The 13,336-nt window shown below is 35.8% G+C and overlaps 1 protein-coding gene across 15 annotated transcripts in view; it reads left to right on the top strand.

The window, feature by feature from the left end:
• ATP8A1 (ATPase phospholipid transporting 8A1) overlaps positions 1-13,336 on the top strand; it is a 241,088-nt gene that overhangs the window by 175,052 nt on the left and 52,700 nt on the right. For all 15 annotated transcript variants that reach the window (XR_016393271.1, XM_089911849.1, XM_089911844.1 and 12 more), the window contains 2 exons: positions 7,861-8,044; positions 8,138-8,248. Coding sequence is in view for 14 of the 15 variants with exons in the window: in XM_089911849.1 (XP_089767975.1) it covers positions 7,861-8,044; positions 8,138-8,248 (295 nt within the window). In the remaining variant the exon portion in view is untranslated. The remainder of the gene's footprint in view (positions 1-7,860; positions 8,045-8,137; positions 8,249-13,336) is intronic.

Genomic DNA, 13,336 nt, shown 5'->3' with positions numbered 1-13,336 from the left:
TTTTACCTTAAGTTATGTAATTTTTCTGTACCTCAGTGTCCTCATTTGTAAAATGACAATACTAGTAATCTATCTCATATAGGGCTCTTCTGAGAATTGAACGAATTAAAACAAGTAAAGTGCTCAGAACATAGTGAACAAATAAGTGTTATATTAGCTGTTATTGTGAAGTGTGTCTCTTTTAGACACCATATTGCTGGATCTTTTTGTTTCAGTAATGCGAGAATCTGTGTCTTTTAATCAATGAATTTAACCCATTTATATTTATTATTATTGCCATGTTTGGCCTCATGTCTTCAATCTTATTTTGTGTTTTTCATTTATTATGCTTTTTGTTTCTTTTTTCTCCCCTTCCTTCCATTGTCTGAATCAGATTTTCTTCAGCTGGTTTGAAAGCTTTACAATCTATAACTATGCTGTGTCTGATTATTTCTAATTTTTGATAAACATATTTGTGCTTATTGTCTATATGTATTAGTATGTCTTCCCTTCCCTCCCCCTCCCCTATAAAGAGACAGGTACTGAAAGTATTAAAGTATTAAAGTAACTTTGTGCATGCATCCAGGAGCAGTCAGGTTACTTTCTTTGTAAGTGATCTACTTTTTCTCTCTAGAAGCTTTCAGAAATGTTTCTTAATCTTCGTTTAACCATAATGTTTCTAGTGGTAGATACCTCTTTCTTACATTTCTTTTTGGTGCTGTATTAATACAGCCCTTTCAATCTAAGGATATATTTCTTTAATTCTGGAAAATTATTAACTATTCTTTTTCATTTTATTCTTTTTTATTCTCTTCTTGGACTCCCATTATATATATGTGTAGTCACCTTTATTCCTTCATTTCATCTTTCTCATAATCTGTCCTTTAATCTCCTCATTTCTTTTGGGAAAATTTTTTGTTTGCACTATCAGTTTCTATCATTTTTACTACTCAGTTTACTATTGGCTTCTTTATTTTAGCAGTTATATTTTTATATAACTTATTTTTGATTGGTTCTTCATTATAACTGCTTGTTCTGGTTTCATGTTTCCAGTATCTTTCCATATCTTTCCAGGGGTTTTTTTCCCATACTTGTTTTAAATTCTTGTTATATCTGGTTTTACAAGTTCTCCTTTCTTATAAGTTACTGTATTTCTTTTGTGTTCATGATCTTCTGTCTTATAAATATTCCCTGTGAGACTGTTTTTCCCCATTTGCTCTAGTGGTCAGTAATGTTCCTTTTAGGGGAAAGGTGAAAGCTGGGTCCTAACTTGAGGCAAATTTGGAGACAGGGTTCAGTTTGAGCTTAGTGAATCCCTGTTTTCCCCCAGTTCCTTTACCCAAGCACTGCTCTTGCTAGAGGCAGCCACATTGTGATGGAATTGCCTGAGTGAGGTAACATTCAAGGGTTCCCAGCACACCCATATTATTGGCACCTGTCCCCGCCTGGCTTCATGCCCTGAGGTGTACCAGAAAGCTCTGACTTTCCTCTTCCAAGGCATGAGGTGAGAATTTTCCTGAGGTTTTAAGCTTTAGAACATTGAAGATAATCCTGGAATTGGTGTGTTTTGTTTTTCAAGCACATTATTTTGTGGACTTTGAGTTTCAACAGGTTCCAGGCCTAAGCCAAAGTTCACAGTTGCAATGAGAGAGGAGCCCCTTAGCTCCATCCAGCCTGGTCTCAACCCCCTCACACTGGTCAGCCTGGGCTTGCACAGGGTACCATGGAGAGCGAAAAGTACAGCTGGAAAGCTTCTCCCACCTGATTGTTCATCTATGGGCTCTGGCACACCACTCATTCTCTCTATGCCATTTACCTTCTAATAGTCATCCATCTTTTCCTGTTTCCCCAAAGGTTTATCACAGATTTTGTGTTAACTGATAATTGTGACCCTGAAATCTAGTGAACTCCTTTTTTAACTCATGGCATCTTCAGGGTTTTATTCCAATTTCTGTCAATAGTCTGCTGCCACTTTTTCCATCTTCTACTAGGTATTTCTGAGAGAAGGTTCCTTGGAGAAACCTATCCACGTAGGAGACAATTCAAAAAAAAAGGCAAGTGGGGGATGGAGGATGGAAGGAAAGAAGGGCAAGTTGATTTTATTTAAGCCTAAAGAAGCTCCAGCCTTTCGTTACCTACCCAGAGTCATGGGAAAGGGGAAGAAAATCAGTGCCCATATGGTCCCCGAACAGATATGGTGAATGGGAAGAGATGGTGGCCATAGGTTTTACCACTCTGAAAGCCATGTCACCATAGGGCAGAGCTTAAAGGGAGAAGCACTCAGCCTTCTTGAGTGGATGTGCTTCCTAGTTGGAAGCCCACCAGTCCTATCAAGTGAGGCTCCCTAGACAAAAAGAGGTGGCTGGGCCTTGTCCCATGTTGGAGAAACTTCTGTCTCTCTCTACCACTCCTGTCTTCTTAAAGCGAGAGTCCATAGAGAAACCCCTGTTATATAGGCTCTTAATATTTAACTTTTGAGACAGTAGCTCAATAAAAGTCCTTAAGTGATAACTCTTAGGGGCAGAAGGAGGGTTCTGAGATCTTCTACTCTCTTTTCCTTTCTTCTCCTTATATTCTTCCATAGAAATTTCATCACATAGTAAAGGAATTGAATAAATGGAAATTTTGCAAGAAAGAGAAATTCATCTAATTATCCATGATGCTAAGATTACAACTCTTATTCATGTTTGACAGTTCACTGTTAGAAGGCAGTCTGCTGTGTACCTACAGTATAGAGGAACTATGTAAAGGATTATTGGATTCTTCAGGCTTTCTCAAATTGAAGGTTTGTGACAACCCTGTGTTGTCAAATGATGGTTAGCATTTTTTAGCAATAAAGTATTTTTAATTGAGGTATGTATATATCTTTTGAACAGTCCAAATTAATATTTTTAAGGCACTGCTACTATATTCTTTTTTAGTTCCTATTGCTTAGAGTAGTCTGCTATGTGTTGAGTATAGTGCTAGGTCCCAGATAATTAGATGGATGGATAGATGGGTAGATTGATTTTTTTTTTTTTAATGAACAGTACCACTGTGGCAAACTGTTTTATGGTGTGAATACTATAATAAAGATTTCTTCTAGGAGTTTTCTTTTTAGTGCCTTAAACACACTAAAGGTCTGTTTGCCAATTAATAGTTCAGGATGCCTATGCACACACACATACATGCATATTCCAACATACACTGTCAATGTGATCAGTCATTATTTAAAATATTATCTAAACCATTGAAACGGAAGTTTACCTATAACAACATAAATTCCACAAAAGAGAAGTTTTGCATCTAAAATGCACTGCAAAAGGAAATCTTTTTTAAAGATACTTTCTTTTTTTTGCCCTGTGGCAAGGCTATCTTTATTTTGTTTCTGTAGACTCAGTTTCCCTGTATTATAAATTCCCCTTGATGCCTCTGACTTCACAGTATGTCAACAGATGTTGCTTTTGGAGACCAGGAAAGCACTCACTCATCAGTCATTTGAATAACACAACTCTCTTACCTAGAAGTGGGTGAATGTTTCATTATGCACCCTATGCTAAGAATCATTTTTAGCATTTGCTATTTAAGTGGCTGTTTTCATTCCAGTAGTAAATTGATGGTGAGTTTCTGGAAGTGTTACAATAGTTGTATAAATTTTGGTGCATGTAACACAGATTTTTTGCCATATTTAACTCCTCCTCAATTCAAAGCTTTATAAATGAGCCTACAGATTTTAGTTCAAAGAAGAGTTAAGTAAGATCTCATAAATTTTTCTCTTAGGTTTTTCTCTCTTTTTGTAACTTCTTTATTAGTCAGCAGAATATGACTCAATGGGGAATAGACTGATATTCACAAAGAGAAAACTTGGGAAGTTTGTTGTAAAGGAAAGTAAAGCAGATGCCCCACTAATGATCCTGACCTCTAAATAGTTAGCAGGAGCAGTCCTCAAGCTTCGTAAATACAGGGGCTCTGTAAATACAGGGTCATTATACAAAGCACTTCAGGATAATTAAGAAATACTGTATTCTTCTATGTTGTTAATTTTTTTTTCTAGATTTACTTTCCAAAAGCAACTTTATGGTAACTTTTAAGTTTGCAATATGTTTTTAAGTTAACATATTATCAGCCTACTTTTTAATATATGTGTGAGATTTTTCTAGGTTATTAACCTAAAAACACAATACAGTAAGATAAATTATTGTACTTCTTTTAGCTACCTATAAAAAGTCCCTTAAAATATTCTTTATTATGTGACTGTGTATATACATGCACATATAATCCTTATCCATATTCCATTCAAAAAGGTGATTCATTTAGCTAATCCCATTAAAAGGGTGCAAAATGAGGCTCATATAAGATGGGCCACCCTATATACTTTCCAGCTTAAATGGTAAAAATTTCCAGTACTCCAACCTAATATTCACAGGGTAGTGAGAGTTACTACATAGCAAATAAGAAAAATAATGAATAACACGTGCAGAAACTGCAGCCAAGATAATATCTGAAAAGCATATTGCACTCAGCGTACTGCTAGGTTGTATCACAAAGGACCACCCTCTGTTTGTGGAGCCACAGGGAAGAAAACGACTTTATAGCAAATGCTGGATGTTTAGTCCTTTTCCGCAGAGGCTCTGACTTCTTCCAAAGAAGAAAGAGCAACAGTGGAAGAGAAGAGAACCGTGAATAATTTAAGTCCTGATGCAGACCCATGGGTGGTTAAAAAATAATAATAATCTAGGGTAGAAAACAGAGCACTTTTATGATGTCCCTGAGTTATGCGTTGGATCACTATTGATATTTGTAACAATTTAGGTTTTAGATACTCTCAATCATGGATATGTGGTTCTTGATAGGCATTTGAAAGAATTAACTTGTGTGGTAAGGTTGTTCTAGACTATTCTGGAAATTGTACAAATATAGAAGCAAGTTTACAAAAGTCAAGAAAGTAAACTGGGCTGGAAGGACATTCTTTAGTGTATGCCTGCACTTTTGCTTCAATGAGTCGACTTGGTGCTTACTGGGAATCTGGGGGTGTTTGTTCCTTAATCTGTTTATTCCTGTTGTACTTCTTAAAGTAGTCATCACTGAATTAAATGTTTCATAAGCCACCAAAAAATAATCTAACCAAAATTGTTGCTAGGAGAACCAGATATAATGCTATAGAAAGACTTCTTGAGTTGCTGAAAAAAATTGCTGTTGAATCTAGGGATAAGATAGCTGTAAACTGGGTGGAGGGTATCATTATATTGTAGTTTCCACTAAATGAAACAAACCACGGATTGTGCCTCATGAGTGAGGCTTCTGTAAGAAAAATATGCAGAATTTCAAACACAAACCCCTTTGCAACGTATGGTTCTTTGCCCTACATCACAAGCTTATACATTTATATTTTGAGTTAAATGTTTTAAGTACGTATATTTTATGAATTCTCACTTAAATCTGACATCTTTGTTTAGCAACCAACTACTATTTCAAACCCATCAGATACCAAGGCTTCTACTGTTTCTTGAATCTTCTTCCAACCCAGTTGTCTACTTGTATCTTGATAATGGAAGCAGATACCCTTGCTCGTGGCAGTTGCAATGTAATTTTGGGAAGTTTCTCACTACATCATCGTCTTTTAAAAAAAAAAAAAGCAAGCATTGTTCTCGCCTAGAGAATTCATGCTCTGCTTTTAACACCTGAGTTAGCCACATCCATAGAGTTGGTAAAAATCCTCAGCCAGTTTTAATTTGGGGGCATTGAAAATTGCAATGTCAAGCAGAGAAAGCAGTAGTTGGTTGTAATAGCCATGAAAAAAGAAAACAAAATTTAATCCAGCTTTTTTCTGATGCTTCTTTAAATCATTAATATTAGCTCACCGTGCAGAGATTTTATCCTTTATTACACATTCAGCTTATGAAAAAAAACCAAAATAAATACCAGTGTTTCCCATGATCCCATGGTTTGACTTCACAGTGTACTTACATTGTGAGCCTGTTAAGTTGTAAAGGGAATTGGATAAATGTTTTCAAATGCTTCTCTCTTTTCATGCCCATTTCCCATTTGCTTTTTAGATCATTTCTTGGTGAGAATTCTTTTTTGACATTTACTAAATGTCAGCTATAGTCCATGTTTAAAACATTGGCCTAGAGCCAGTGGGCTAACCAATTTATATTAGCCTGTTAAGAAAAATTAAATAAAATGTGAAAATGAAATGAAAATTGCTTTGAAGAAAAATGAGGGCTGACAGTGAAAAAGCCCATTAATGGCCTGATACTCATCCATTCTTTTGCTGTATTCACAGTTGGGTCATTTTGGGCTGTTGTCATTTTGTGCTGTTGCTGTTCTTCCAAGGGAAGAATTAAAGATGATTCTTTCATATAGTAGCCATTTATTGAGTACCTGCTCTGGATCAGCGCTAAGAATACAAAGATGAGGAGCCTGGTTCAGTCTGCAAGCAACTCACAGTCTAACACAATGATTCTGAAACTCAGAGCAGATCTGTTCTTGGCTGAAGGCTTTGAGAAGGGCAGCTGGACCTCCTGAAGGCACATATTTGTGCAGAACATCCACTGCTAGGAATTTTCCCTAAGGAGATAATCAGGGAAATGTGCAAAGATGGATTGAGTCTTTCAGAGTCATGATCTTCATTTCTAAGTTGAATAATAAATGATTTACCAGATGTTCCAGCGGATACTTACTGTACTTAACCTTGATAAAGGATTTAGCTCTGGGTTATTGCTCTTGTCCACTAACATTGTGTCTATTAGTTGTTTCTCAGTAGTTCATTACTATCTTAATAGTTTACTGAGCCAGGTCACTGTTCAGTTTTTCTTTCTTTCTCTCTAATCGCCAAGATAGCATGGATACTAGATTAAGTTAATCACGCCGATGCCTATTCTGTCATTGAACTCTTCTGTGAGTGTCATGGTGACTATTTCTCAAATTGCGTTTAAAAGTCTGTGATAAGTTGCTCCAAAGTTAATACCAAATAGGATTTTGGTATGGATGCTGGTGTGTTCTCTGTTCCTGGTCCACCTTTGTGTAAAAGGTTACTTGATTCTACTTGGCCGTTGTTAGTAGCTTCGGAAGAAAATTGAGGCACATGAGCTCTGTAATCAAGCGCTTGGTATTTACTTTGGTTGATTCACCAGGGTGGCTGAGAACAAGTTGAGAAGTTAGCTAATCCCCTACTGTTAATTTAAGTTGTTTTAAATGTATAGTATATCATCTAAGATCAGCTTCTGGAGGCTCAAAACTTTTATTTTCAAGGTATAGGAGAACAGTTAGTGTTTGGGCTACCATTCAACAGCCTTTCTGGCTTTCTTTTTCATTCAAAAGTGAAGAATTAGAAGTTCTGATATTATTTGTTAGGAAGCAATGGAATTTCTGAACTCAAATGTCATTTTTTAAAACAAATTTATGCACACATTCTGGTAAACTAGTACTTAACAAGGCATTGTAGCTTCTATCTGTCACCTAGAGGTTTGCCTCCAAGCCTTTATTTTTTCCCTTAAAGTGGCAAACCAGGCTAACAGAGAACTAAACATTTGTAAACCTAAGACTCTTCCGTGATGATTTTTTTTTTTTTTTTTTTTTTTTTGCGATACGCGGGCCTCTCACTGTTGTGGCCTCTCCCGTTGAGGAGCACAGGCTCCGGACACGCAGGCCCAGCGGCCATGGCTCACGGGCCCAGCCGCTCCGCGGCATGTGGGATCCTCCCGGACCGGGGCACGAACCTGTGTCCCCTGCATCGGCAGGCGGACTCTCCACCACTGCGCCACCAGGGAGGCCCCCGTGATGATTTTTTAGAGACCTATTCATTTGTCTCTTCTGCTGCTTTTATGCTTCAAGACAATGACACCTTAAAATTCCTTTTTTCAAAAAACAAAATTGATTAATAATTTGTTCTAATTTAAGGGTTTCTCCTCTTCAAAAATCTGAAGTTGTTGAGATGGTTAAGAAACAAGTTAAAGTCATAACACTTGCCATTGGTGATGGAGCAAATGACGTCAGCATGATACAGACGGCACATGTTGGAGTTGGAATAAGTGGCAATGAAGGCCTTCAGGCAGCTAATTCTTCTGACTACTCCATAGCTCAGGTAAAGCATCATTTCTGTAAAACACACTGTCTGTCTCTGTCAACTGACACTATGAAGAGGAAAATACTAATTTTTTTTCCATTCTTATTTTAGTTCAAATATTTGAAGAATTTGTTGATGGTTCATGGTGCCTGGAACTATAACAGAGTCTCCAAGTGCATTTTGTACTGCTTCTACAAGAATATAGTCCTCTATATTATTGAGGTAATCCCAAGTTCAGTTCTAAAATCCTTGTCATTTGCATATATATTTGAAACTTTTTTGTGTGAAGACATTTCCTTATCATTTTAATTAATCCTTCATTTGCCCACTTTTTATAACTTCTAAATATGTTAAAAAGTTCGTCAGCCATGGAGAATAATGTTGAAATTGTGGCTAAAAACATATTGCTTTGGTAAGAAATGATGAATTACAATTGCTAATGAAGTAATGTGTTCGGCTTTTAAAAGACTACAAACTATGTAGCATTTTTTTTTATAAAGTTCAAAAACATACGAGAGAAGACAGTACACTGTTTAGGGATGTACACAAGCAAAACTGTGTTTAAAAAGAAAAGGAAGGGAATAGTGGACATAAAACTGAGGCTATCAGTTCTACTAAGGGGTCTAATCAGGAAAAATACACAGGTAGTTTTGCTAATATTGGTCATCTTGTAGTTCTTATTATGTTTCAGACTTACATAATTATATACAAGTATTATTGCTGTTCGGGCCTGTCTTGGTTTCTGAGTTTGGTAGGTAACAAGAATCTAGATAATGAGGAATTTGTCTAAAAATTATCAGAATAATTCAGTTCCTGTGTCAAAGGAATTTCTATATTCCTTTTCATGTACACACATAACATCATTTTTTAACATGAAAAGTTAACCTGGTTCAGGAATATCACTTTTAAAAGGATGCATTTTGTTCTGCAAACACGTTTGCAGTACCTACTGGATGCCAGGCACCAGGCTTAGTTCACCAAGTACGAAGTAAATCAAGCAAGGTTCCTATCCTCCAGAAGCTTGCCAATAGAAATGTAAAACAAGCCACACGTGTAATTTTACATTTTCTGGGAACCACATTAACCACAAGTAAAAATTAAAGCCCAAATTAATTTTAAATTATATTTCATTTAACTCGATATACTCCATAGTATTATTTCAACATGGAATCACTATAAAAAAATTATTACTGCAATATTTCACATTCTTTTCTTCATACTAAGTGTTCACAATCTGTTGTGTATTTTACACATGCAGCATATCTCAGTTTGGACTAATCACATTTCCAGTGTTCAAGAGCCGCATGGCCAGTGGCTACCCCCCTGGATAGCACAGCACCAGTAGATGAATAAGTAAACTGAACACTCAGGATGTGATAAATAAGTTATTTGTCTTTTTTTTTTTTTAACATATGACCATTTTATCATCAGAAGCTATATTTGTAATACTTAAACTCTAGGTGTTACCAGTTTCTTTCTCCTCTTGCAGCTTCACAAAGCATGACAATGAGCTCTCCATAGCTTGTTAAGAAAACCCTCCATCTTCCAGTCCTGTCAGAGGAACTGCCTACACCCTCATAAATCTGCCCTGGGGTCCCTTACAGATGTTTGTTTATGCCACCTTGCCCTCTACTCTGTTGACTGTTTCTACACATCTATCAGAAGAGACACAACCTAACCATATGCCATGTGGAAATAATATCCCATACTTCACACCACAGAAGTAACACCATAAACAAAACAATCAGTAGACTCCACATTTCCCCTATTGATACATTAGTTGGGAACTGCTGTATATTTGCTTCAGCTGTTCTTTATGCCTCTGAATGTTTATCTCCTTAGCAAGATGTTGATTGAGCATAGTTCTTACTATGAGTCAGACTAATAAAAATAAAACTTAGTTTTGAAGTGTACAGGCAGTTTTATTGATTGGTCACTAAAAATCTATAATTAGGTTGCAACCCATTAGATAAACACTTTAAATACTTGGAAACATAAATAAGATAATCTATGAATTTACTTATTGTTCATTACTGCTGAATTTGGTCTGGAATGGTCTGTGTTTTGAAGCAAACTGCACTTCCAAAATAGCTTATGAGATCATACAAAATATTCTTTTTGTTTATATAAATTTGTGATTATTTTCTAGTATAATTACTTGTAATTCCCAGTCCTAACTTTTCTAGTTGTATTTTCTTCTCATCCCAAAACATTGACCTTCAAAAGAATATCAATTTATACAGTTTATTTACATATACTCCTGAAGGTACAAGGAGTTTAAAGCCACTGGCAGCAACAAATCTGCTTACAAAATATTAATTTTGTAAAAAGAAATAAGAGTACCCAACTTGCCACTTCTTAAATCTATTTGACAATCAACAATGAAGTGGTCAAAATTATGTCTAATGGGAGGAATAAAATATATTAAACTCAAATGAAAAACTAAATCTGCATGCTCTGTTTCAAATCCAGAGTTATGTGATTTGTGGTTGATTAGCCCTAAATTTTACTAGGCTTTGAATTTAGAGCCTCTTTGAGAGATATTTAACACTGATCAGATTCTATACATGTTGAAAGGGAAGTAAGTCCTAAACTTTACTGGAAATCTCATTCTTAAGTTATTTTTCTTTTAACAGTTTATGGAAATGTATTTTGAATATAATTCAACTATCTTGGAAATGAATTGACCTCTTAAATCAATTCCCAGATACCCAACTTTTGCCAGCTAAAACAAGTTCTGCAGATGTTAATGGCTCACGTCAATACTGTGAATGAATAGACAGAAAACACATCATTGAATGTCTCTAGTGAGGACAACTGCCAGTCTCGAATCTCCCCTTTCAGTTTTTTGTGCTGTTCAGGCGTGGGAGCAGAATACTCACTGACTATTTGTAAGCTGCTGTTTAATATGCAGAAATGCTCCATCGGGGAAATGTCTGTGAAGTTTTAACTGCCACGCCTCTACTAGGACATGGAAGTTAGAAAATAATACCAGGACAGGAAGGTCTGAAGTTTCCTTGCTAATAAAGGAATGGTATGGAATGCTATGGGTTTTATAGATTATCTGCAAAAACTGCTTTTGCCATTGCCATACTGCCAGGAATGTCACTATCTAGCTACTCCATTGCCATAAATTACAGTCAAGCAAATAAATACAGATTTGGCAGGTGGCAGTATAAAGCACTTGCTTATGGTGGCTGCCCCGCAGCAACCCTAGGTGTTCATTGAAATTACTGACATTTTCTAAAGAGATTTTTTTTTTCAATTTCTCTGAAACATCTGACTCCTTCCTAGCAAAATAAGACCTTTTCTTTCAAATAATCAGTCACATCCAGGTTTTCCAGGAAGATCCCAAAGCAGTGTAGCGTTTCTAATTTCCAGAAGCTTTGATTAAAGTCAATGAGGTGATACTTTCCCAGCAAGTTGTGCTGGGATATGGATTTCCTGTGACTTTAAATAATTTAGATACCTCCCCAGAGGGGCTGATGTTTTCTTTCTGCATCCATGATTTTGTTGAGTCAAAGGAGGGACTTTTATGTGTTTATAGTAATTTAGGTGTTGTTTTATTAAGTATGGGATGCATTTCTAATATATCTTTTAACTACAAATCTCAGACTAACTTGAAATCAGCCTTCTGGTAGACTTCTTCACTGTTAAAAAACCTCTTTTCCTTTAAGATATGTAAACTTCAATGCCAAAATATTTGTATGAAGATGTGTACTATATTGGAAGGATCAATTCCTATCTAGTCATTTCTCCTTTTTCAAAAAAAGAAATGAGAATATTAACTTTCTAAAGTGCAGGAAGAGTATTTCTAGAAACATGTTCACATACCTTTCAGTAGGAAAAATGAAATGGTAAAAATGTGTTGATAGCTTTCCACTTAACAATGTGTGCATTTCTCTCATAAAACCTTCAAGTGGTGCATTTTAAAATAAACTTGGACTGCGAGCATGCTGGTTTATTTGCAAGTTATTTTGAACTGGAAATGTTATGTAAATATCCATTGATTTGAGGGAGATTCCTGAATTTCAAGCTCATAGTGGTGTTTTAATCAACGCCAAAAGTTATGTACAAAGAGGCCAGGAGACCATTCACATTTACATGTTTATTAACACACACATTTATTAACATAAATTTCTCCTATTATGCAGTATTGATGATTACAAATGCATTTATAACTGTAAGCTTTGAGTCAAATCATGCCCATTAGAGGAATTTGGTATGCATGCAGCTTTGGCTTTCTTCAGACCAATGAAGATTAGACTGTATCTTAGACTACTAAGGCCATAACTGAAAGTTTGTGTTTAAAAATTCTTTATATTACCATCATACCCTAAGAAATCTGAATACCACAATAGATCACAGTCGCCTTCAGGGAGAACATTACCATCACCCAGAGCATCACAAATATGTATTTACATAATCCACATCTCAAAAAGGCCAAGTGTGAAAACACAGTAGATAGTGTTGAAGTCTGTCTTGTCAATTTGTGTCTACTTAATGCTTTAAAAAAAAAAAAAAAAAGTTTAAAGTCAGCAGCACCCCAAGGAATAAATTTAACTTCATGAGAGGATGCTAAGTTCTTTTAAAGTTTGCATGTAGCAGTGAATGATCTGGCTCCTAGCAGAGGGCACATGTTCAAATGTTTTCTGTAAATATATGTAGCAAAGCAAGTAAGAATTTCAGATTTACCTCTGATTTCTATGCTTCTGTTCTTTTTGTTGTTAATGTGTGTTACAAGCCTAACACAATTTGAACTTATTTTTCATGTGCTATTGCTACTTTGTTCTCTTTTCCATCTCATGAAGCCCACATTGGTTTTTATATACGCTCAGTCATTCCTTTCCGCTATAAAAAGGAAAAAGATCAATGTGGGTACAGAAACTGTTCATAGGGAGGCCAGCCTGGGTACATATTGATAAATGGTGAATTTGTAGCAATTCATGCTTCCATAATGAGGTTAAATGAAACGTGAAGTGTAGCAAAGTCCCTGCAACTCCAATTCAAAAATTCACTTGACCGGCATGTCCAGACTGCTGTCCCCTAACTGGTTTTCAGTTGTTGTTGTTATGTTTTGGCTTTGTGTTTGTGTTTATATAATCTCATTGTTGGACCAGACGTTTTACTCTTCCAGATTAATGTGATTTTTAATTACATTTTATGTCTGCTTTTTAAAAAAATAATTCAGGGATTATTGATTTACTGATATTCACTTTAATTTTCCATTTGTCTTAAACATGCTGGAGAAAGTTTCCCTATATTGCCCCTTAATTTTGTAGCCAAAGTTAAGCTTTCTGTTTTTAAGAG

This window comes from Delphinapterus leucas, chromosome 5 (assembly GCF_059928025.1).
Source record: "Delphinapterus leucas isolate spDelLeu-1000000601 "Yukka" chromosome 5, BTC_Dleu_Yukka2, whole genome shotgun sequence".
Taxonomy (NCBI): Eukaryota; Metazoa; Chordata; class Mammalia; order Artiodactyla; family Monodontidae; genus Delphinapterus; species Delphinapterus leucas.
The sequence above is the reverse complement of the archived record's forward strand: the minus strand, read 5'-3'. Positions and strand labels throughout refer to the sequence as shown.